Here is a 27,552-nt window from a genome sequence, read left to right as displayed (position 1 = left end):
TGGGGGTGGTTTGTGGATATTTTGACAGTATGATGTATGTTATAGATTTTTTTCAGAGAAAACTCACATACTTGCCAGCATGCAAAACTTTTGCCTGCGAGGTAATTTTCATGATGTTAACGTATTTTTTCTCCCAGTATTTTTCCCCACTTAAGCAGCTAGCAGTCCCAGTGCACTTTTCTCCTCAGGGGAGGTTTGAGAGTTGGCAGAAAGCTTAACTTTTCTAGATGGCGCTTCCCTTCCTGACTTTTATTCCCTAAAGACTAAGTCCAAGGAGGTTGTTAGGCTTAGTGTCTTGCACACAGGGAGAGAGAGATTCCCTCTGACAGAGAAAGAAGAGAAGAAAGGATTTTGCCACAGACTCAGAAGACACTCACATGGAGCAAATGGATGACCATAAGGCAAAAATATATGAACCACAGCCCAAACCTCACACTTCATATGAAATCTAATTCAAATGGATCATGGGCTTAAATGTAAAACATAAAACTATAAAACATTTAGGAAAAGATCTTTGAGATCATAGTTTATAACTTGACATCAAAAACATGTCCATGAAAGGAAAACATCAATAAATTGATCTCATCAAAATGAGAAAATTTTATTCTGTAAAAGTCCCTGTGAAGAGGATGAAAAGATAAGTTATAGACTGGCCAAAGATATTTGCAAATCATATGTCCAACAAAGGACAAATAATCTGAAAATACAGAAAGAACTCTCAAAGCTCAACAGTAACAGACAACCTAATTAGAAAATGGGTGCAAAACATGGACAGTGGTTTCACTTAAAGGACATACAGTTTGCAAGTAAGCACAGGGAAAGATGTTCAACGTCATTAGCGATTATGGAAATACAAGGCCACCAGGTGCTATCACTACACACTTATCAGAATGGCTAAAACAAAACAAAATACTGATAACCAAATGTTGGCGAGGATGCAGAGAAACTGGATCACTCATAAATTGCTTGTAAATGGTATAGCCACTCTGGGAAACAGTTTGACAGTTGCTTAAAAAACTAAACATGCACTGCCATACGACCTAGCAATTGCATCTCTCGGTGTTTATCTCTAAGAAACAAAAACTGTGTTCACGAAAATACTTCTTCACAAATACTTAGTGTAAAGCAGCTTTATTTGTAATAGCCGAAAACTGGAATCAGCCCAGATGTCCTTCACCAAGGGAATGGTTATCCAGTCTGCAGTACAACCATAGCATGGGATGCTGCTCGGCAATAAAAAGGAATGGCCTATTGATACGTAACAATTGGGATGGATCTCCCAGCGGTTAGGCTGAGTGAAAATTGTCAATCCCAGAAGATCACATACTGTGTGAGTCCATGTTTATAACATTTTTGAAATGAATCTTAGAACTGGAGGACAGATTAGTGGTTATCCAGGGTTAGGGAAGCAAGAGAGGGGAGCGGGAGGGAGGTAGGCTTAGTTAGAAGAGGGCAATGTGAGGCATCCTTGTGGTGTAGGACCTTTACAATGATGGGGTTCCAGGAAGTTACACAGTTAATAAAATGGTATAGAATTTAATACACACACACAGACACATACTCAAATGAATATAAGCAAAACTGGAGAAATTTAATAAGGTCAGGGGATTGTATCAAAGTCAATATCTTCCTTATAAAACCGTAATATATATATATATATATTCAATTACATATGTATGTAACTTGAATATATGTGTAGTTACATATATGTGTAACTATTATACTATAGTTTTAAAATATAGTTACATATATAATAGTACATTACATATGTAACTATTAGTTACATATATATTACATATATAATAGTTACACATATGTAACTATTAAGGTTATGTATATATGTAACTATTATATTATAGTTGAAAAATATTACTATTAAGGGAAACCAGACAGATGTTCAAGAGATTTTTCTGTATTCTCACAACAGCATGTGAATCCATGGTTATCTTAAAAAAATTCTTTTTAAAGCATTCATAGAGACTGGGGAGGGAGCAGCGTGTTCTGAGTTCCCCTTTCAGGCTGACCAGTACTCTGCTCCCTGACAACTTGCTACTCCCCATTTCATCCTGGCTTATCAGGAGATGGCAAGACTCTGAGGGCAGTGGCTGTGGGGTTTTTCACTTGAGCAAAATGTCCTGAGCCTCTCAAGTGAGTGGAAAGCGTAAGCCCTCAGACTGGACAGGAGCATGTAAGTAGAGACCCTGCACTTAGAAGATCTAACAAGTGAACTGGGCTTACTCCCCAACGTCCCAGATTACTGTACAACTCCAGCAACGATAATAAGTGCTTGAGGGCTTCCCTGGGGGCACAGTGGTTGAGAGTCCGCCTGCCGATGCAGGGGACACGGGTTCGTGCCCCAGTCTGGGAAGATCCCACATGCCACGGAGCGGCTAGGCCTGTGAGCCATGGCCGCTGAGCCTGCGCTTCTGGAGCCTGTGCTCTGCAACGGGAGAGGCCACAACAGTGAGAGGCCCGCGTACCGCAAAAACAAAACAAAACAAAACAAAAACAAACAAAAAAATAAGTGCTTGAATTCCGCACTAGCTTGATGGACTCAAAGTTGAAAATAATTGTATTTTAAAGAGAATTTTTTAAAGTGATGGTGATAACAATAGTAGATGAGGTTATTCCAAGCCATGTTTCCCTCTGAGAAAAACCAAAAATCTGTTCAAAGATAATTGAGAGCTAAAAAAGTAGTGAAAATGTGTGGAGCCAGGTTCCCAAAATAGGAGACGGAGGAGTGAGTTCGGCATCTGAGGAAGCCTCTTCTCTCCAGGGGATTGCAGTGGCTGAGTGGCTCAGAAGTGGGGCAGAGCTGCTGGAAGCATCAGGGTGCAAGTGGATCAAAAGTGGTCGTACAGGACCCACCAAACAAGAGGCACTTTAGGACGGAATTCAAAGAACTATACCCTTGAAGCAGTGATGAACTGGAAAAAGAGCATCCCTTGCAAGTATTGAAACTCAGCCTCAAATAATATTAATTACCATTTGGATTAAGATGATGTGGGATTGCTGGTGCCCCTAGATTACTTTACCTGCGAGAAGCAAAAGTACATCTTTGGGGGGTGGGCGACTAACACAAAGAACTCAAGTGATTTCTGTGTTTTACATATACTGGATCTAATAATCAAAATTAAACACGCTATTCTGTTTCAACCCTGGCTGATGTACTGCAGTACAGTTCTGGCACCAACTCCCCGGAATTAATAGATCATACAAACTACAGGCTTTGTTCCCTACAAAACTGCCCTTATCTCAGACAACAGCCACAAGGAGAGGGGTGGTCCTCAGACCATCTGTACTACTGTACAACTGGCTACAAATTTGGGGGTTCCCATAACCCCATTAGATTTAAGAACTCAGGAAAGTGCTATACTTACGATTACAATTTTATTATAAAGGATTACAAATCGGATCAGATGTAGCTATGTATAGGGCGAGGTCTGGGAGGGTTTCAAATGTAGAGTTTCTTTTCCCTGTACCTGTGGATCAAGATATCTTACCCTCCTGGCACATCATCGTGTCCATCATCCAGGAAGCTCAGCCAAGCTTTTGTCTTAGAGTGTTTTTCTTGGGGTTTTGTTACATAGGAATGTTTGAGTTCAATCATGTACTCAATTATTTAATTAATCTCTTCCACACTTTCACTCCTCAGAGGTCAGGCTGGATCAAACTTCCAACCCTCTGGTCATCTGATTTGTCTTTCCAGCATGGCCAACCCTCTTACTGAAGCTATCTAGGGGCCCACCATGAGTGCCCCCATTACCATAAGTGAAGGTGTGATCTAAGAGGCTCATGAAAAACATAGTCTCTTATATCACTTGGGAAATTCCAAGGGTTTAGAATCTCCCTTCTAGGAACCAGGGGCATTGGTCAGCCAAATTCTTTGTTATGCAGCACAGGCATATAAGATAGGACCCACCTGAAAAGCAAAGGCAAACACACACTATAGAAAAAGGCATACAGGTCCTGGATACATAGATAATAGTGTTATCACAAGTAGAATTTAAAATATTTATGATTATTATCTAAGAATTAAAAGACCAGGTGAATAAATTTGGTGGAGAACTGGTAACTATAAGAAGGGGTCATACAGACATTCTAAAACTGAAAATTAAAATAACTGATATTAGAACAGATAGATTTAATATCAGCTTAGACATAGCTGAAAAGAGAATTATTGAACTGGAAATAATGTCAGAAGAAATATTCTGACCTCATACTGAAACACTGATAGTGAAAAGATTGGGAAATATGAAAAAGAGCATACAAAGTACATGGTAAATGATGAATGGTCTATCATACATGTATTGGAGTTCCAAAATAAAAGGATAGAGAAGGGAGGGAGGCAGCAGGAGAAGGAAAGCAGGAGGGAGACAGAGAACAAGAAAAAGAGTGCTTGCAAGTACACAAGGCACAGGCAATGTTTAATACAGTTGCTTAAGAATTCTCCACAACTGACTAAGTATATTAAGCCACAGATTCAAGAACTATGAACCCTAAGTAAGACAAATGAAAAGAAACCACACTTACATCAGACTAAAAGTACTGAAAAGTAAACACAAAATTAAACACTTAAAAACAGAAAAAAAGATGTGATATCTTTAAGGGGACAACAGTAAGATTTACAGCTCACTTCAAGTAAGAGACATTTGGAGACATTGGATGTAAGCTTAAAAGTGATTAAAGAAAATAACTGCCAACCTAAAATTTTTAAATCTTGTAAAATGTGATATTTTTCAAAACAAAAGAAAAGCATAAAAGTGGCTGAATTTTATAATCATCCTCTTCATTTTCTTCCTAGTATAGTCCTAGTATATTTTCTCCTAATATATAAATATTTAAAAAAAACATTAAGTGATTTTTAAAAATTAAGACTTGAAATTGAAGCATAGTTGATTTATAATATTGTGTTAGTTTCAGGTGTACAACATAGTGATTCAGTTATTTTTTTTTATTATGTTCCAGTATAGGTTATTACAAGATGTTGAATATAATTCCCTGTAATATACAGTAAATCCTTGTTGCTTATCTATTTTATGTATAATAGTTTGTATCTGTTAAATATCATATCCCTAATTTGTCCCTCCCCACCTTTCCCTTTTGGTAACCATAAGTTTGTTTTCTGTGTCTGTGAGTCTGTTTCTGTTTTGTATATAGATTCATTTGCATTATATTTTAGATTCCCCATAAAAGTGATAACATATAGTATTTGTCTTTCTCTGTCTGACTTATTTCACTAAGCATAATGTTCTTTGGCCCATCCATGTTGCAGATGGCAATATTTCATTCTTCTTATGGCTGAGTAGTATTCCATTGTATACATATACCACACCTTCTTAAGCCAGTGCTCTGTTGATGGGCACTTGGTTGTTTCCATTGTTTTGGCTCTTGTAAATAGTGTTGCTGTGAACATTGAGGTGCATATATCTTTTCAAATTAAGAGTTTTTATTTTCTCAGGATATATACGCAGGAGTTGGATTGCTGCATCATATGTTAGCTTTATTTTTAGTTTTTTAAGGAAACTTTATACTGTTTTCCATGGTGGCTGCATCAATTTAGATTCCCACCAACAGTGTACAAGGGTTCCCTTTTCTCCACACCCTCTCCAGCATTTATTATTTGTAGACTTTTTGATGATAGCCATTCTGACACGTGTGAGTTGATATCTCATTGTGGTTTTGATTTGCATTTTTCTAATAATTACCGACGTTGAGCATATTTTTATGTGCCTTTTGACCATCTATAACTCTTCTTTGGAAAAATGTCTCTTTAGGTCTTTTGCCCATTTTTTGATTGGATCGTTTGTTTTTTCCATACTGAGTTGTACGAGCCCTTCGCATATTTTGGATATTAACCCCTTGTTGGTCACATTGTTTGCAAATATTTTCTCCCATTCCGTATGTTGTCTTTTTGTTTTGTTGATGGTTTCCTTTGCTGTGCAAAAGCTTTTAAGTTTGATTAGGTCCCATTTGTTTATTTTTGTTTTTATTTCTTTTGCCTTGGGAAAATGCTGTAAGAAGACATTGGTACGATTTATGTCAGAGAATGTTTTTCCTATGTTCTCTTCTAGGAGTTTTTTGGTGTCATGTCATATATTTAGATCTTTAAACCATTTGGAGCTTTTTTTTTTTTTTTTTTTTTTGGCGGTACGCAAGCCTCTCACTGCTGTGGCCTCCCCCGTCGCGGAGCACAGGCTCCGGACGCGCAGGCTCAGTGGCCATGGCCCACGGGCCCAGCCGCTCCGCGGCATGCGGGACCCTCTCGGACCGGGTCACGAACCCGTGTCCCCTGCATCGGCAGGCGGACTCTCAACCACTGCGCCACCAGGGAAGCCCTGGAGCTTATTTTTGTATATGGTGTGAGGGAGTGTTCTAATTTCTTTGATTTACATGTAGCTGTCCAGCTTTCCCAGTACCACTTGTTGAAGAGATTGTCTTTTCTCCATTGGATATTCCTGCATCGTTTGTCATAGATTAATTGACCATAGATGCATTGGTTTATTTCTGGGCTCCCTAATCTCTTCCATTGATCTATATATCTGTTTTTGTGCTAATAACATGCTATTTTGATTACTGTGGCTTTAATAAGCATTATTTTTTAGAGGAGTTTCAGATTTACAAAGGAATTGAGCAGAAAGTACAGATACTTCCCACATATCCCTTCCAGACCTTCCTCTGCAGTTTTCCTATTATTAAAATGTTGCTTTAGTGTGGTACTTCCTTCACAACTGATAAGTCAATATGGACACATTAGTATTAATTAAAGTCCATTATTTACATTAGGATTCACTTTTAGTTTTGTATATTTTCTGGGTTTTGACAAATGTATAATGACATATATCCACCCTTGTAATGCACACAGAATAGTTTCAGTGCCTTAAAAATCTCCTGTACTTTACCTATTTAAGACTATCCTTTTTTTCATTGAAAGGAATGGAGCACCTTTGTGCCTTTGTCAAAGGTCAATTGACTATATTTGTATGAGCCTATTTTAGGGCTCTCTGCTTTGTTCCATTTATCTATTTGTCTGCTCTTTCACCAGGACCACCCCATCTTGATTACTGTAGCTTTATAGTAAGTCTTGAAGTTTGGTAGTGTCATTCTTCCAATTTTGTTCTCCTTTAATATTGTGTTCGGTATTCTGGGTCTTTGGCCTTTCTGTATAAACTTTAGATTTGCTTTGAAGATAACTGATTAGCTTCCTAGGGTTATTGATTGGGTTTGAGTTGAATCTATGGATCAGATTGAGAAGAGCTGATATCTTGACAGTATTGAGTCTTCCTGTTTGTATATGTGGAATGTTTCTCCAATTATTTACTCTTTGATTTCTTTCATCAGACTTTTGTCATTTTTCTCATATAGATCTTGTACATATTTTGTAAGAAATATACCTTTCTTTTCCTTTTGGTGATAATATAAATAGTATTGTGTTTTAATTTCAAATTTCTGTTGTTCATCACTGGTATATAAGAAAGTTGAGTTTGTCCATTAATCGTTCCATTAATCTTGTATCCTGTAACCTTCCTATAATTGCTTCTTAGTTTCAGGAGTTTTATTTTTGATGTTGATTCTTTGGGATTTTCTACATAGACCGTCATGTCATCTGCAAAAGAAAACAGGTTTTTTTTTTTCTCTCTCTCCTCAATTCACATACCTTTTTTTCCTTGTTTTATTGCATTAGCTAATACTTCTAGTACAGTGTTGAAAAGGATTGGTGAGAGGGGAAATTCTTGCCTTGTTCTGTATCGTAGGGGGAAATTATTTAGTTTCTCACTATTAAGAATGATGTTGATTGTAGATGATCTTCATGAAGTTGAGGACGTTTCCTCCTATTCCTAGTTTTCTAAGAGTTTTCACTGAATGGATGTGGGATTCTGTCAAATGCTTTTTGCATTTATTGATATGATAACATGGTTTTTATTCTTTAGCCTGTGCATGTGATGGATTTTATGAATGTTCAGTGATACTTTAAATTAATAAACTTGTGTGTACAAAAGGAGAAAAGTAATCATTTTTGCTACATGTATTAAAGCAGCACAATTTCTTTTGAGGTAAAAAGTAGTGATAGTTCCTATGGATACCAATTATGACTTTTAAAATCTATTTTGTTAGGATTTAAAAAAACATTTTTCAAAAGAGAATTTAGTTCTGTGGTCCGTCATTCATTTATTGAACATCAAGTTTGGAAAAATGAATAATTCTGATATTATTTTACTGCCCTTCATTGCAGTAACTAAAATACAGTGATACGACTTTTTTTGTCCCTACTGAATTCTGCATAAACATGTCATAAACATTTGAATTGGCACGGCAATCTTTAGAAGCCAGTAAACTACTACTCTTTATTTTTAACTTGTGTAATTGATTCACCATCAAAATTGGATGTGACTGATTAAATTTCCTTGTATTATTTTTGTTCCCTCTTTTGTTGTTCAGCGTTTGTTACACACTGTAGCCTCTCTCTGGACAAAAAAGAAACCAGTATGTGTTCAAAAAGTAGAACATTAATGACAACATCCCTTATCCCCATTGCTTTAAGGTCATATGGTAAATGTTAAAAAAAAAAAATAGTTCACTTGGAGGAAAAAAAAAAGGTGGTGTCTGTGGTACTGCAGTAATAATTGACTGTGAGCTATCCAGTGTTAAAATAATGTACTAAATTTAAGCCTTCCTTATGTTGAAGAAACAAAAGTAAATTGAAAATAACCTAATTGTTATTTTTGTAATTCATGTATAAGACAATTATTTTGCTCAGGTTTCACTGATCAAACTAATGTTTTTGGGATGATCCAAGTGTTCTGAAACACTCTGAATTTATCTGTAGTTATCTTGGGGAGAAAAAAAAAGGTATCACTCACAATGTAGATATTAATTCCAGATTTAGAAATATAGTTAGATAAGTTGGACTTTCTCTCAGTTATTATGATGTTTAATTTTATGTGGCAACTTGACTGGGCCACACAGTAGCCAGATATTTGATCAGACTATTTGATCAAATTATTCTGGGTGTTTCTGTGAGAGTGTTTTTAGATGAGTTTACCACTTAAATCTATAGACTGAGTAAAGCAGATTGCTCTCCCTCGTGTGGGTGGGCCTCATAATCCATTAAAGGCCTGAATAGAACAGAAAGACCGACTCTTCCTGAATCAGAGGGACCTCTTTCTGCCTAACTGCCTTTGAGCTGAGACATCAATTATTTCTTACCTTTGAACTGGAACTGAAACATCAGTTCTTCTTGGATCTTGAACCTGTCAGTCTTTGGAATGGGACTATACCATTGGCTCTCCTGGTTTTCAGGCATTTGGGCTTGGACTGGAACTTATATCATCAGCTCTCCTGGGTCTCCAGCAGATCCTGGGACTTGTCAGCCTCCATGATTGCATGAGCAGACTCTTTATAGTAAATCCTTTCTATAAAATTATATATATACACACACACAGGCACACACACACACACATTCACACACATATATGAATGTATTTTTATGTAACATATATTCTATATATTAAGATTTATATATATATATATATCTCCACAACTTGAGTCACAGCTTGGATGGCTCCTGTTGGTGTGTAGTGGGTAGAGGCCAGGGATGTGGGAAATATCCTACAGTGCACAGGTCAGCCCCCCACAGCAAAGAATTACCTGGACCAAAGTGTCAGTAGTGCTACTGTTTAGAGACAGGTATAGACCATAGTTTCCTAACTTCGGCTGGGAAGCTTTTAAAACACGTGACTCCAAATTTGGTTTAATTGGCCAGTGGTGAGGGCAAGGTTTCAGGATTTTAAAAGCTATCCACGTGATTATATTCACAACCACCATTAAAAGCCCCTACTGAGGACCCTGGTCATTGATGTACCTAAAATTCTTAGGTTATAATGGATGGATCAGGGTCATCCTGAATCAATTTTAATGTAAAAAGATAAACCAAGTAGTCATTATTACCTCCTGATGTGATGTAATAGGAAGGCAAACACCAATTTCTGAAATGTTCTTGCCGAAGAATCACAAACTTGAACCTGAGCAAGTTTCTAGATTTCTAGATCTACCACGTAGAGGCAGATGTTAAAAAAGACTGTGGGGATGTCATCAGCAAAATTCAGAATGTAGAAAATACTCCAGGACAAATGATACAGTTTTTTTGTAAACAAATAAATGGAAAGAAGGAAAAAAAAAGAGGAAGGGAGAACTGTTCTAGAATAAAATAAAGACACCAAACCAATTTATGCATCTCATTTGGATCTTGATTTGAAAAAGCAACAGAAAGAAGAAGACATTTTTTTCCTTGAAGAACAATTTATTCAGATTTTTCCCATCCTGTGGCATGATGGATAAAAGTAGATTCATTATTAAAAAAGAATAAAATTTGAAAGCAAGTTAACCTGAGAATGATTACCTCATGCTTCTCGGTAGGATTCCTGATCATCCTGTTTTCTATGGCTTTTGCTACATTTAAAAAAACTTTTTATTTTATATTGGAGTATAGTTGATTAACAATGTTGTGTTAGTTTCAGGTGTACAGCAAAGTGATTCAGTTGTACAATTACGTGTATCTATTCTTTTTCAAATTCTTTTCCCATTTAGGTTATTACAGAGTATTGAGCAGAGTTCCCTGTGCTATACAGTAGCTCCTTGTTGGTTATCTATTTTAAATATAGTAGTGTGTATATGTCAATCCCCAACTCCCTAACTATCCGTACCCCCAACCCTTCCCTCCTGGTAACCATAAGTTCCTTCTCCAAGTCTCTGAGTCTGTTTGTGTTGCATAAATAAGTTCATTTGTATCTTTTTTTTTAAGATTCTGCATATAAGCGATATCATGATTTTTGTTTCTCTGTCTGACTTCACATAGTATGATAATCTCCAGGTCCATCCTTGTTGCTACAAATGGCATTACTTCAATCTGAAAAAGACATTTTTGAGACAATTGGGAAAATTTGAACAGTGAATGGGTATTTCATAAAAACAATTTTTTTTTTTTGGCCGTACGCGCGCCTCTCACTGTTGTGGCCTCTCCTGTTGCGGAGCACAGGCTCCGGATGCGCAGGCTCAGTGGCCATGGCTCACAGGCCCAGCCACTCCGCGGCATGTGGGATCTTCCCGGACCGGGGCACGAACCCGTGTCCCCTGCATCGGCAGGCGGACTCTCAACCACTGCGCCACCAGGGAAGCCCAATAAAAACAAATTTTATATATATGTATATCAAGTATAGAAAAATACTTTTGTATTGTTTTATGTGGAGGTTGTATGTCGAAGGATAACTTGTGGTTATAGGTAAAACAAGGTTGGCCCTATATTGATCACCGTTGAAGCTATGTGCTGGGTGTATTGGGGTTTATTATAATATTCTCTCTACTTTTGTGTGTCTTTGAAAAGTTCCACAATAAAAATAGAATGAGAAGGAATATCTGAGTAGTTAAGAGGAATGCAGGCGAGAATGGTGTTAGGAAAACTGTCAAAGCAGTAGAGTTTTCCAAAGTGTTTAAAAAAAATAGGTCCACTGGATTTGGGAACATGAAGGTCATTTGATGGCCTCAGCTAAATCTGTCTCAGTGGAGAAGTGGGTCTGCAGACAAGATTGAGTGCACTGAGGTTTAAGAGGAGGTGGTAATGAGGCAGAAAAGCAAGGGAAGTAGGGGAGGAAAATATGGTCACACGTTATTATGTTTGTGACATGTGTGTTTGGATGATGAAGAGACCCAGTGGAGAGGGAGATGGTGAGCACTTGGGAAAGAAACAGGAAACAAGTTGTGGTTTCCTTAAACCAATCTCAAGGGGATGGTATAGAGACCAATTTGGATAATGTATACACATTACTTAGCATCACGTCTGGCAGATTAACAAATTGTTATTACGAGAGCTTTGGAATTTTGGTATGTGTGATGTACATCCAAAGAAATTTCTGTGTGTGTGTGTATGACTTTTTGTTGATATTTACATTTTATTGATGTTTACATTTTCCTATCTCTTATCATTTAACAGATTGTCATGGAAACATTAAAATTAATGTGTTTTCACATTTCTTTAAAATGTTTTAAATGTCTAGAAAGAATTTAGAATTGCAAATAATTATACGCACGTGTTGAAATATATTAAACTACACCTAAACTCATAGTGGAGTACGTTTATGGACTTAAGTTTAATGATGAAAATATTCACTGGGATAAAGAGAGAAAAATGGCCAGGGTGAGGGAGAGGGGATGAAGGGGATGAGAGGGAGTAAAAGACGAAGGAATGTGTTTAAATCAAATGTTTATTCAGGTCACTGTTGTTATTTTTATTTCCAGTTATATTGTCTCCTACCAAAAAGTAGCTTTTACTGTTTCTCCAAAGCCTTCCCATTTACTTTTCTCTGTGAATTGGCTTGAAAAATTGAGTCCAAGAATGCAACGTTAAAATTGGGCTTTTTATTTCTTTTAACAGAACTGTTCATTACGAAGGCGGTGCTGTATCTGTTCACGCACGTTCCCTGTGGAGACTAGAGACGCTAAGAGTTGCGTAAGTAGAACTTCTAAATACAGCCTGACGCTCCGGGTACAAAGTACATCGAGTGCTCTTGTGCTTTTATGTGAGATGGTCATACTAACAACCAGCAAGCAAATGAAACCCTGAGAAAGTGGAGAGTCTCTCCTCTTTTACCTTCTGCCTGCCTTTATTTATCTTTCACTAGCTTACATTCACCAGGTAGTAAGCAACAATTTTATACCATCTGCTTTTGCGTTTAGTCTCATTTGTTTTTATAATATCGTCTTGTCCCAGTCTGTGCATCTCCTGGCAGGAAGAGCTCCCAGAGCGGAGTGATGTAAGGTTTGGAGACAGGGACAACCCTGTCGCACATTTCAGGTCTGGGTTTAACCTTGTAAAGTCACATGTAAAACAGTGGAAACTTGAACCTGAGTGAGATGTGACAGTCATAACTGGCAGTCACTATCTTTACTTACAAATAGCTTGATAGCTGAGTGAGAAATGTAGATTGCAAACAAGTCACTGTGTATTCATTATAGAAACAATGACCTTTTTTTTCTGGTGACTTCAAAAAGCTGTCCAGAGATTGACTTAGTTCCTTTATGTAAATGCAATACTGATGGTAAAGGTGTCATTTTGAACTATTTTAAATAGAATTTAAATATCAGTTAAATTAAAAATAAAAGGTTGGAAGTTTTAGTCCTTTACCTAAAAATCATTAAGTTTTCAATGTATGTTCCCTATTATATGACACTTCAAAAAATTATTGATTTAGGGTAACAGACTTCATGGATGGCTGTAGGGAACTATCTTATTATGGAACAGCTGTCTTTGTCAACCTGATATTTTGAGATTAATGCTTATCTAATGATGATTAAAATGGTTCAGTGGTCTTCAGTTTTTTGTCTTTTTGTTTTTTCTGCTCACATCACATACAGTGATTTGAAAAACTTTGTATTTCTTTGATCATTGTTAGGCTTGACATAGAAATTTTTTCATTATCAGTTTAAATAGATGCAAAGAATATAACTTACAGTGTATCATAAGTAGTGACATTTTAAGATAAAATGGTTACACCACTCTTATAAAAGTATCCCATTGTCTCTAAGTACTGCTGTGATTTAATAACCATCTTTGTTTATTTAAAAATACTTGAACATGGTCTCTTTAACAGTGAAAAAAAATATGTTATTCATCTTTCTCATTGAAATCATATTTCCTTTACTCTCCCATGACAGAATAATACCCCAATTGGACTTTTTTTATGATTGAAAGACTTTCTGCTCATTGTGTCATACTCCTCTTCAACAAAAAAAAATGCATGTAAATTAAATTTATTTTTTATATTTTCTCTGATTGTAAGTCTGTGACTTTAAAAAAGTGCTTCTATATTAACCCCATTAATTCTTAATTAATTGATGATATTAAATTTCTCCTGTATAAATTCATAGATGATCAAATGCACTGAAATATTAAAACTTTTGATAAACATTGAACTTAAAAGTAAAATTTTATGGGAAATGCGCCTCTTAATGTGATGGAAAAAGAAGAGATGACTTATAAAGGAAAGGGAAGAAAACTCATAGCTTTTGTGTGCTTCATAAATTATTCAGAGAATTTAGGGAAAAGAATTTCAAATATATACATGTATTTTTGTAATTTGCCTTGTGTATTATAAAAATGACAGCTTAATTAGAGAAATGAAATAGTCCAAAAAAGTGAAATTTAGAGAAGTTTTTTTGCCTTTAAAAAACAGACTCCAGATGTGTTTTCACATTTATAGATCTACCTACCCTTCACAATTGTGTGCTTAAAGAAATGATTTTTTTTTTTTTTGAGGAAACCAGGACCTAAATCTGTCTCAATTTATAGATTTAAAAAAAAAAAAAAAAAGGATGAGAGCTCCTGAAAGCCCAACAAGAGTTCCTTTTTATTGTCAACAATGTTGTTGATGAACTGCAATTACATAAATCCCATTATTCAGCACGTGTTTCTATCCCGTGGTCTTAATTCCATTCCTCTGCTGTTGCCTAATGTTTGAAGTTTGAAAGGGGGAAGTTTGGAGTTTGTTTTAACTTTGAATTTGGTTGACTGGTATATAGAAAGAGCCTGAGCCTTCTTCAAATAATGGAGATGAAAGGGGGTACTTTATCACCATGTGTTTGTAGCTGTGCCTCTCAGAATCTAGATGACAGCAAGGGGGCTTGACAGCCAAGGTGGATCAGGGACTTTTCCAACCATTTAAAAAATTAAAGAGAGGTGTTTTGATTCTACTCTATGACCCTTGATGTATATCTACAGTAGGAAAGCAGGAGGTTCATATGTAACAAATGTAATTATTAAAAAAAATTTTTTTTTTAGATTTTGTTGCATCTTTGACCTACTTTGGCCTCACTGTAAATTTACAAATTAGATTGCATTTAATTTGCATGTCTTATTATATGCAATGGCCACATAATTAATTTTTCTTTTTACTTAGGAAGCAATAGTCAAAGATCCTGCTTATGTTTGTTTATGACAGAACTTTATTTCCAAAGGTCAATGTTTGTATTATAATCTTTGGGATACCATATGGTTTTTTTTCCTCCAATGAGGCCCCAAACTATGTATTTGTTATAATTTATGTAGTCCAGTAATTATATATTTTATATTGCTTACTTACATAACATTAATGTTGTCAACAGTTTTTCCGTATTATGAACATTTTAATAAGGTAAGTTTTAATTTTGGGAGTCAAATGTAATAAAAAACACATTCCTGTATTGTACCCCAGTACAAAGTTGTCAGAACACTGTAAGTAGGATATATGTTCGTTTCTGTAATGGGCATGATCACTGCAATTATAAATATGCATTTTGTATTTTAAGTAAAATTCCACTTTCTTATGTGTTACAAATTTTTAAAAAATTAACATGTCATGACAGGTGACCAAATACTCCTAATTTCTTTGACATAATTACAAGTAAATATAGATAATACATGTGGAACAGTTTTCTAATAACATAGGAAGCTGCTTTATATAACTTCTTTACTATAACTATTTTCAGTTTTTACTGAAATATTATTTTCTTGTCCTTGATTCTCCTGGGCTTTTCCTCTTTTCTTTTGGACCTGTGAGCTAAAGAAAATGTGTTTAGACTTCACAAAGTTTGGCTGATGATTGGCCAGATTCATTCCATTTCTAACAGTGGCTTGAGAGGAGTGCTTATGTATATGAGCCCTATTAAATAGATTTGAACATGGTATCCAGAATACCGTATAGAAATTCTGGTAAAAAGTATACACTGTTACCAGACTAGAAATGCTTTAACATGCTGTTGTCGGTAAATGAACCTTAATTTCATTTTTAAGACAATACCGTGTTATTATCAGGGTTTATTGGTACATGATTATTAATTTAGTAGGAGGACTTTTCCAAAGTAATTGTCTTTATAAACAAATCCATGAACTTATTACAATATCACTCTACTGTTAATTTTCCAGGCTAATAGTTCAGGTCAAAAATCCAGGTTGGGAAACAGCATAAAACTGACTTTTAGTTCACTAAGATTGGTGAATTCTTTTTAAAGTGTTCTTAATTTGTAGAATATAAAAGTTTATAATGCTTCTGTATTAAAACTGGTTTATTAATTAATAAAATCATATTGAAATCCTCCATACCTTTACTTTTTATTTATTTGATTCCTTACATAGTGGTAAAGCTTCCACTATAATTGTCCTTTAAAAAATTATCCTTGTGTTTCTTTTGTTTCATTTTCTGTTTGCCATTGACATGTGAAGCTTCATAACATAGTACATTCTTTTTATAGTATATCTTTCTCATTATAAAATACCCGACAGTGTCCCCTTTATACTTTTTTGCCTTGAGTTCTAATTTCTCTACTATCAACTTTACCATCACTATTTTCTTTTGATTTTGTATGCATGGCAAATCCTTTTTATTTGTATTTTTAAAATTTGATTTTACAGCATTGATAAGAGGCTGTCCTCATTTTGCACACTAGCATGATAACTGAAAGTCACCACTATCAGAACCTTTTTTCCACTCTGTACTGTAGTAAGGGCAAGGCTCTGATAATGACGGCTTTCAATTAACACAGTACTGTGCAAAGCAAGGATGGTCTGTATCTTAATTTTTCTTTTCTACCCTATCTGAAAGTCATTATTTTTAAAAGCAGACTTTAATGATCACAACTTTGCTTTTTATCTTTTTTCTGCAATCTTAGTTTATATTTTCTCTGTGTTGCATTCAATTTTGCTTTCCCGTTTTTCCTCTTGACTCTATTAGAATTTATATTCTTGGTTTGTCTTTCTTGTTCATTGGTTTTTAATGACATAATTGTTCCACCTTATTAGAATTTAAAACATAGGAAGAGATTTCTTTTTTCAGATAAATACATACTTCAGTTTATATATATGAGTTTCAGTTAATCATAATTAGGCATTGACTCTAATATCACTAGTTTTCAAGTCTGTGCAAATCCAAAAATAACTAGTAAATGCTAAGGTATCATTTAAACTCATAATGTCTATATCTGTGACTAGCGATTAGAGGTTAACCTGGAACACAAGTTCTTGGTCATCTTTGCATGGAGTAGTGTTTGGTGTGGATGGTATTACACTTAATGTCGGAAGACCTTGAGTTAAATTTGCTTCTACTTACTGTTAGCTCTGTGACATGGAATATTACCTAATCATTCTGAATAACCATTTTGTTATTTGTGATACGAAATTAATAACACCAACATCATAAGGTTTGGGGGATCATTAAAGAAGACAGTGTATGCAAAGCACCTTTGTTCATTGTCTGACACATACATTTTAATTGCTGTTTCTCCTGTCATTGTATTTGCTATTGGATCAAGTCTTAACTGTTTTTGCTAGGTGGAGTGGAAGCCACATAAGATGGGGCCAGCCTTTCCGACTACGCCATGTCACAACAGGAAAATACTTGAGCCTCATGGAAGACAAAAGCCTTCTACTCATGGACAAAGAAAAAGCTGATGTCAAATCAACAGCATTTACCTTCCGATCTTCCAAGGTAAGACAGAAATGTATAATTTTCGATTTCCTTTAAGTACATCCCTACTGCATTTCCTTTGATGTTAGAAACGCAAAAAGAAATGATGTATGTTTTACATGTATTTCCAAATTCCCATTTTCTCTTCGATGCCTTCCTCTTCAGTAAAGTCTATTTCCTAAACCACTAACACCTTCCCAGGTGTTGCACCTGGCTTATAGTTCTTTGGTTATTTACGTGTAGCACGTTGTTCCAGCCCCTTTTAGCTTTCTTAGGTGTTGACAGTGCAGTAAGCACAGACCTTGTGCTGTTGTTGTATAGCAATGTGATGGGCACACCAGAACGTTCACACAGATGCTCTTACATACAGACCTTTCTTCTTACGTTCTTGAATCATTTGTAAGAACAGAACCCCTGAGAGAATCCTTAATATCTTTCATGAGAATCCCTCTGAACTAGATGATGAGTAGAATAGAAAAAAAAATAAGTGCACATCAAAGTCAAGTTGGAATGCTGGTGCTGTAGCACAGCTAGGCCCACGTAGTACCTCATGAAAGATTCGTAACTCACCAACCCCACAGTGCAATGGATTGCTAACCATGCCTCAGGAAAACAGTAGATGTCCTGAAGAGTGAAGTGTCTCAAGAATAGTTGAAAATCACTTGTTCATGTGACACATGCCAAGCATCGATTATATGCATTTTTGTGATAATTGTGTATTTCTGTCCTTAATTAAATGAAGAATGTGAAACTTGGGCATCATGATAGGAATGGTATTAACTTACTGGTTAGCTTTTGTCTCAGAGATGGAAAACTTTACACCCCTGTTACAGATAAAGGTAAGTTTGAGCAAGATCAGAAGTAACTCTAAAAAGACAGTAGCCTCAGTTTACATCCCTAGTGCCATGCTCTCAGTTTTCTTGCTTTGGAGGACACAGAATGGTAGAAGATGCTTCTGATTTGATGAATTCTCCCGAGATCTCCTGGAAAGACAGCCAGTGTAGGTCCCCATCCTTTATGGTGAAAACACACAAAGCTGATCAACTCCAGTGGATAATCTGAGACAGGATTGGCATCTATAATTTGTTGTAGGGACCCATAGAGGGGCTCTGGAGAGGGTACCTGGGTGGACCTCAGGTGGGCAGTTAGTTGCTCCTTGTGTCTGTAGTTGGAAAGCACAGTTGATTGCACTGTGAACAAACTTGGCACTGATGGGCTTCTTCCTCAAGACTTTAACCAGGGTGGTGGGAATTTGCTAGTTTGTCCACTGATAACACCTCAGTGCAGAAAGAAAAAAAAAATTCAACCCACCAAAGACGCATCAGTTATCTGATGGTGGAAGCCCTTTTCAAGTAAAAAAGATAGTGTAAAATGACATACAGCTTAATGGTAGGAAATCGGAAAAGTGAAAAGAAATGCATGACATCCCAGCAAAATATAATCTACCAAAATAAAATCCCAAAGAAGTAGAAAAAGCTGAACAGCCATATCACAATGAAAGATGTTAGAAAAAATTTCAGTATATGGCATTTAAAAAGGAAAAATACATCTAACAAAAACTGGAGGAGAAAGAGGAAAAATGAAAGGTGCTCTGATTGCTTCCAGTGAAGCAGTGAAAAGTCAAATAATATTTTCTTAAAACTCCAAAATCAAGTAACAAATAAGATATTTATAGTAAAAAGCCAAACACTAAACAATATTTTTATTGTAGTAAAATTTACTAAAGTAAGGTGGTGGAAGAGAGGGGAGGTTTGTGAAAGAAGGGAAGTGGACATTTATTCACCCAGGAATATTTAAGGGCTGACTTGACCTTGGCTGGGAGCTGGGAACGTACTGACAGTGCGTGCCCTCCTAAAGCTTGTTGACGGCACTGGGAAGCGGGACCCTTTCTTCCCTAATTTCTTGGCCTTTTAAAGATAATAATTGCTACCATTCTCTGTTTCTTGTAAGTCTGCCAATTGAGCTGAATATTCTCTGTAACTGATCTCTCTGAGAATCAGGATCCCCATTTTACAGATGGAAAAACTAAAGGCAGGAGAGATGAACCACTTGTCCATGTCACTTGGCTGAGCACATAAGAAGATCCAGTGAACATGAGATTACCTCTGCTCCATACCACTAGCCAGGGTGGGTTTCAGTAACCAGGCCTGACTTCCAGGCCTGGAACCCTGGACTGGCTAGTCATTCATTTACCCCCAGGCTGTCAGGGCTGCCCAGGGGCCTGGAGGTACACCAGGGCCTCATGTAGGGCCTCCCGGGTAGGTGCCTGACTCTATTGTCTAACTGTGGTCTCCCTAGTTCCTGCTATTGCTGGAGAAATCTGAATGCTGAGTTCATCTTTCTCTTTTCATTATTTCTGTAGCAATCATATTCCCATGGTCTCCAAAAATCCTATTTTGCTATAGAAAGATGAATACCTACATGATCTTTCTCTTTTCACTCTTTGACAATCCTAATTCTCCAGGAGGTAAATGGATGCCTCTAGCAAAATGGGCTAGATTATTCCAGTGGAAATGTAAGTGCAAAAGAGACAAGTATGAACATATTTCAATAATTTCTTTCTTGCATACATGCAGCCACTGATCTAGCAGTCTTCTATATAAATGTATTTTTAATGAGAGGAGTTTTCTTACAGAAATAAAATAAAACTGCACATTATCATTCTTTGTCATGGCAAAAAAATTGGTAGACTCAAATGTTTAACAAATAGACTTGATAGCTAAGTGGTATTAGCTATCAGAATATATTGATCTGGAAAGATACCCATCATAATATTGTTGAGTGAAGGAAAAAAACAAATTGTAATGCAATTTTAAAATCTTATTATTTTTTTACTTAAGAAAAAGATCTGTGTGTGTGTGTTTATATATGATTATATATTAGATGTGGAAGAATCTACACTAATCTTTTAACTTTGGCTGCTTTAGAAAGATGAAAATGGGGAAGGGAGGTGGGAGAGGGAAGGGTTGGGAGTTTGGGATTAGCGGATGCAAACTATTATATAGAGAATGGATAAACATCAAGGTCCTACTGTATAGCATAGGGAACTATATTCAATATCCTGTGATAAACCATAATGGAAAAGAACATGAAAAAGAATGTGTGTGTGTGTGTGTGTGTGTGTATATATGTATAACTGAATCAATTTGCTATACAGCATAAATTAACAACATTGTAAATCAACTATACTTCAATAAAATATAAAAAAATAAAATAAAACTAATAAAAAGAAAGATCAAAATGGAAGGTGTATGAGAGTATGAGTGCAAGGGGAAAGCATTTTCTTTAACTTAAAAAAAAATCTCTGGATTACTTTGCCTATTATGATAGCCATTTTTCCTTTGTAACAAAAAAATCAGTTACAAAATTCATCCATTGTACTGATATACTTGGACATAAGTTTTGTGCACCGTTTAAATTTATTTATTTAGGGCTAGACCTAGAAACAGAAATACTCAAAAGCTATGAATATTTTCAAAATCTCTTGATAACGGTTCTTGCCCAAAGCAATAGCTTTTGAAACATTTCCCCCCAAATATCTCTGCTTATGTTCTGTCAGTGTTAGAGTATAGTTTGTATTTGAAGAGTTTTTACTGACCAGCTCCTTCTGTGGTCTCTGCTCAGAGGTTCTGTTGCTGGCTTTTGGTGATTGTGTAATGTCATAGGTTACACTGAAAGTACAGAGACCTAGGATTCTAACATTGCCTTTTTAAAAAAAATAAATGTATTTATTTTTGGCTGCCTTGGGTTTTCGTTGCTGCGCGCGGGCTTTCTCTAGTTGCATCGAGCGGGGGCTACTCTTTGTCGCGGTGCGCGGGCTTCTCATTGCAGTGGCTTCTCTTGTTGCGGAGCATGGGCTCTAGGCACGAGGGCTTCAGTAGCTGTGGAGTGCAGGCTCAGTAGTTGTGGCGCATGGGCTTAGTCGCTCCATGGCATGTGGGATCTTCCCAGACCAGGGCTCGAACCCATGTCCCCTGCATTGGCAGGAGGGTTCTTAACCACTGCGCCACCAGGGAAGCCCTCCAACATTGCCTTTTAATAAACTGTTTGGTTTCTCTAAAACTAGTCTCCTACATGGACCTCACATTTATGGAACAACTGTAATACACAGGTTGTTAATAACCCACTGTCATTTACCACTATGATAATTGTATATAACATGGTTGAGAGTCGTGAAGGTGGAAGTGAAATCCAGGAAAACATTTTATTTTTATTTTTTATTTTCTTTAATTTATTTTATCGAAGTATAGTTGATTTACAGTGTTCTGTTAATTTCTGCTGTATAGCACAGTGATTCACTTATACATATATATATATTCTTTTTCATATTCTTTTCCATTATGGTTTATCACTGAATATTGAATATAGTTCCCTGTGCTATACAGTAGATTGTTGTTTATACATCTTATATATAATAGTTTGCATCTGCTAATCCCAAACTCCCAATCCATCCCTTCCCCATCCCTTCCCCATCCCCTCCCTCTTGGCAACCACAAGTCTGTTCTCTATGTCTGCAAGTCTGTTTCTGTTTTGTAAATAAGTTCATTTGTGTCAGATTTTAGATTCCATATATAAGTGATATCATATGGTATTTGTCTTTCTCTTTCTGACTTACTTCACTTAGTATGATAATCTCTCTGTCCATCCATGTTGCTGCAAATGGCATGTATTCTTTTTTATGGCTGAGTAGTATTCCATTGTATATATGTACCACATCCTCTTTACCCATTCATCTGTTGATACACATTTAGGTTGTTTCCATGTCTTGACTATTGTGAATAGTACTACGGTGAACACAGTGGTGCATGTATTTTTCTGAATTAGAGTTTTTTCTGGATATATGCCCAGGAGTGGGAGTGCTGGATCATGACAACTATATTTTTAGTTTTTGGAGGACATCTTATTTTTAAAATCAAAGAATTTTCATTTTAAAATCACTGACAGAGTAGTGTTTCCTATGAAGTCAAGATAGTAACTCTATTATTTCTTTCTAAAATTACTTTTTCATTATATGTAATGTGTAGTCACTATAGAGGATTTTAAAAGGGAATACTGCAAAAATGAGGTAAGGGGAAAATTAAAATCATGTACTATCCATCAATCAGAAACAACTGTATTGTGTGTGTATTTCAGTTTTTAACAAATATATACATATTTTGATACTAATAGGGCTAATTACTAAAATTGAAAATTATTCATGATGAAAAGTACAATTACATAATAAAAAAAGCATTGAACTTAGAACAAACTAAACTAGAATAAAAGTACAGTCCTTAATTATAGATGGAATTGTATGTTTTAAAATTAAAATAGTTTTTATACTGTCAACATTTTGGAGAAGATGGTATGGCTAAACAGTTTCTTTCATCCTTTTGTTAATCATCACATTTGGTCATGGCCCCTGGATTTTGAAATAAATAATCAGATTTACATAAAGGTGTATTTGATTCTTTTTTTTTCCCTTAGTGCCACTGACAAGTTGAAAATGCTTGTCATATCTTTATGTATCTTTGCTATACTGTTTCCAGTGAAAATAATGAGTACTTATATTTCTGGAAGGCAGAGACTTGTGTGTGTAAGATATTTCTTCAATTTTGGTATATTTTGAGTATACAATTAATAAACGACTATTGATTGACATAATTACTGTGTTGCAAATCAAATTTTCATTACTGATGAAAAATTTAACTTTTAAAATTGGGATTGACATATTAGTGTATAATATGTATAAAATGGATAATAAGAACCTGCTGTATACAAAAATAAATAAAATAAAATTCAAAAATTCAACAACAAAAAAAATCAAACTCAAAAAAAAAGAACCCTTACATTTACAGTAGCATTCCCTTACCTATGATTGTGTGAGACTGTTCTGAAAATATATTCTTGAAACATACCTTTTTTTTTTTTTTTTTTTACAAATCATTAAGATCATTCTTACTTAAAATTATGAGAATGGCTTTAAAAACCTGTTCTACTAGCTAATATAAGGAGTAGTTGTTTTGATTGTCATTGGGATATCTTTGCACTAACATGAACACTCACTAGCCAATCTCAAATTCAGGATTTGCAGAATAATCAACAATTGTTGATGACTATATATATTCAGAATAAACAGAATAAAGTGGAAGACAGTTTATAAGATCACTGATGTTGGTCCTCTTTTTTCCCCTAGCTTTATTGTGATATAATTGAAATTTAATAATGTATGAAATTAAGGTGTACTATGTGATGATTTGATGCACATATATATTGCAAAATGCTTATGCTGGTCTTTTCTTAAAGAAAACATTTTATATCATGAAGAATTCAATTTGAATCATGCAGGTTTTCTTAGACCTATTCTTCACTTTCTCTACTCCTAGAGTTTTTAACCATTACGTTAGTGTGTTGAAATGTCAGTTTTCATCATAAGGTAGGTCTTGCCAATCACCCACGTATTATACTACCCCCAAGATGTCATTTTTTTGTTAGCTTAAAATGCCCTAAAAATATTCCTCTGTGGGTGATTTCCTCCAGTTTTTTCCCTCTCACGCCCCATGAATAGAAACCTTTTGCTGCTGAAATGATGGAATACCAACCTCAAATAAGACTGCCAATGAGATTACAAGGATTATGGAGCAAATGGCAAAAATAGAAAGAACAAAATATTTTTAGGACACAGTTTTAGTATGTTGTTTTATTTGAGATTTTTATTCTTGGCTCAAAAAATGTTTAAGATACAAGTTAGGGAGACTAAGAGGTAAAAACTTACAGTTACAGATAAATAAGTCACCGGGATGATATGTGCAGCATGGGGAATATAGTTAATAATATTGTAGTCTCTTTGGTGACAGATGGTAGCTAGACATCATGGTGACGATTTTGTAATGTATAGCAATATTGAATCACTGTGTTGTATACCTGGAGCTAACATAGTATTGTAGGCCAATTATACTTCAATTTTTTAGAAAATGGAGATACTGGGAGGAAATGCATCAAGATGCTAATGATGGTTATCTCTGGGAGGGATGGGCTATGGGTGATCATTAATTTTTACTTTATACTTTTAGGTATCTTTCATTGTCTGCAGTGAACATGTATTGCTTGTAAAATTAGAAAGCAATGAATGTCCTTAAAAATGAAAAAAAAAACAAAAAAAAAACAAAAAAAAAACCAAAAATGAAAAAAAGATGAGGTGTATGGGTCAGAGTTTAACGAGAGGTAGAGCCAGCATGAGATACGTATACACGAAGGGATGTGTTACATGGACTCGCTTTCTGAGATTATGAGGCTGGCTGAGTAAGCCTGGAGTCCATAGTGCAAGTGGCCTGGAAAGGAAGATTGTAAGCAGAATGGAACCCATGGGACGCACTGTTTGTAGTTGCTGAGCTCAGAGAAAGCCTAAACCCTCCTTAAAGACCTCACCTGATTAAGCATGACTCACCCAGGAGAACCTCCCATTTTATTTGCTCAAAGTCAATTAAATAGAGACCTTAATTACATCTCCAAGATCTTCTCACCTTTACCATATAACATAACCTAATTGCAGGAGTGATGTCCCAACATATTCGTTGGCTCCACCCACACTCCAGAGGAGGGAAGTATAGTACAAGATATGAGAGGGCTTCTCCTAAGGCTCTGTGACCTTGTTTCACTGCCCCATGGAAGCCCCTCAAAGACCCTCCATTACTGAATCAGGTCCAGCTGCTCTCTGCTTACAAAATCGATACTCACAAATGCTGATAGAAGGGAAAGTTGCCTTTAATCAGAATGCTGACAGTCTGGGGAGATGGTGGATTCAGTGTCCCCCAGAAATTACCTCTGAAGATTCTGCTCAACCATGGAAGCCTTTAAAAAGAAACAGGGAAGTCATCTCAGTGAATCATTGAGATAGGGGGTCAGAGTCCTCGCCATCCCCCACTGCATGCAGGTGTGTGTGCAGGCTTATTGATTCCTCGTGATCTTTCTTTAGATGCTGTTTTGTTCACACAGTTTGTTGGCGAGATTACTGACGCGGAAGCTAGGGAAGAGATTTGGTCATCTGTTAATTACTTATCCTTCATTTCTACTTCTTTGATCTATGGAAGGAACCAATGGATTAGGCAAGGTATTGTGTGGTCAAAAGATTTGAAAGGTGTGCTAGAGCCGGAGATGAATAGAGCATGGGGGGCACCTGGTGTAAGGTTAGTGACAAGACAGAGGGGGCCCCCTATAGAGAGCTCTTTCCTGCAAAGAGCTTTTTCCTGCCAAAAGCTGCTGACACCTCCCAATACAAGAAAAGTTTTAAAACCCTTCTGGCCACAAACTCACCCACCAGAGTGTCTCCTTATGAAGTTTCTGAACACCAGGGCTAAAGCAAGCTGTCTGTTTTTTTTTGCAGTTCTGCCCTGGATGGGCTAAGCTTGGCCTGGTGTGTCAGTCCCAGCAATTTCTCTGACCCTGTAGCATTTTTAGACTCATATTTCACAGTGACCAACTATCTGTGCCAAAATGTGGCCCCGTAAAGAAGCAAATAAATAAAAATTTTTTGACCTTTTAACTCTCCTAACTTTAGCCATTATTTGTTTTAAGGAGACCTGGCTATTACCAGAAGAAACACTCCATCATCTAAGGGTAAAGGCCTTTGTTTTCTTCATATCAGCCACTTGATAGAATAATTTGGAGACATTTAAGGAAGATTTCAATTAATGCTAGAAGACTCTGTTTGAACCACCTTGTCCATATAATAAAGACATAATCCTATGGGACTAGTTTAAATTTCTTAATGAGTCTACTTTATCCAATGAGTATATCCAATACGTATGTATCATTTAACGAAGACAGTTGTTCAGAAATAGTTTTGACTTAGTCATGAGCCAGTTTGGTGTACCCAATGCCAAAATATCGCTTATTATTTTTCAGGCTGATCTTTTTTGCTTCCGGAAGCATTTTGATACTCAGTTGAAAATTAGATTTGCCAAGCATTCATGAGTAGGATTGTTTGAAGGCTGGGATTGGGAGTAGTTTTTTTTTTTTTCTCTGAAGAGTGACTGTGGTTTTGGTAGGCAGTGAACCTTGCTCGAGTGAAACTCTGGTTTCTTTCTCTCTTTGGCAGTGGGCTGTTGCTTGTACTACTTATTTGTGCTCAGTTATTTCGATTCCTAGTGGCTGCCATTAACTGGGCCTTCCCTGAGCATGCATAGTATAGTGGTCAGCAAGAATTGAGGCAAATTTTTTATTTTATTTTATTTATTTTGGGCTGCATTGGATCTTCGTTGCTGCACGCAGGTGTTCTCTAGTTGCGGTGATCGGGGGCTACTCTTCCTTGCAGTGCACAGGCTTCTCGCTGCGGTGGCTTCTCGTTGCAGAGGCTTCTTGTTGCGGAGCACGAGCTCTAGGCGCTCAGGCTTCAGTAGTTGCAGCACACGGGCTCTAGAGTGCACGCTCGGTAGTTGCGGCGCACGGGCTTAGTTACTCCTCAGCATGTGGAATCTTCCCGGACTAGGGCTCGAACCCGTGTCCCGTGCATTGGCAGGCGGATTCTTAACCACTGCACCACCAGGGAAGTCCCTGGGACAAATTTTATAAACAGATCTTGTGGCTACTTTTCTTATCCAGGATTTAGCTTATCTAATTTTCTGTCTGCTTGTGAGCCCCAAACTGTGTACTCTGATACCTCAAGTATCAATACCACAGCAGCTTTCTTCTGCCTGAGCTCCAGGCAGGTTGGATGGGCCATGCCCCAAGGCAAAGGCTGCTTTTTACAAATCACTTGGGTACTCTGTCTTTGGAGAGAAGTCTGCTGTTCACTTTCTCTCTGCTTTTGGTCCCTCTTAAGTGCCTTCCAGTAGATTCTGAAAAATATTTTTTCCAGATTTTCTGTTATCTGTGGGAGGATTAGCCCAACTAAACCACACCGTCATTTCCCAAAGCCAGAATAACTCAAAAGAAAAATAAATCTAGATGATTTATAAAGTAAATCAAAGCAATGCTGAAACTAAAGGCCACTGATTTAGATATAAGGTAGCTAATATAGGGTTTTAGGAAGATTACTACTCGCCTAAGCTGGACACTTTATTTCTAGTAATACAGACTAATTATC

At 36.4% G+C, this 27,552-nt stretch overlaps 1 protein-coding gene across 2 annotated transcripts in view; it reads left to right on the top strand.

Moving 5' to 3' along the window:
- The window catches only part of RYR2 (ryanodine receptor 2), a 729,440-nt gene that overhangs the window by 326,627 nt on the left and 375,261 nt on the right, over window positions 1-27,552 (top strand). For both annotated transcript variants that reach the window (XM_082634943.1, XM_082634944.1), the window contains exons 11-12: window positions 12,428-12,502; window positions 17,354-17,510. In XM_082634943.1, the coding sequence (XP_082491069.1) occupies window positions 12,428-12,502; window positions 17,354-17,510 (232 nt within the window). The remainder of the gene's footprint in view (window positions 1-12,427; window positions 12,503-17,353; window positions 17,511-27,552) is intronic.

Source organism: Mesoplodon mirus (assembly GCF_964341445.2).
Source record: "Mesoplodon mirus genome assembly, chromosome: 2".
Taxonomy (NCBI): domain Eukaryota; kingdom Metazoa; phylum Chordata; class Mammalia; order Artiodactyla; family Ziphiidae; genus Mesoplodon; species Mesoplodon mirus.
This window is presented reverse-complemented; position numbering and strand designations above follow the sequence as displayed.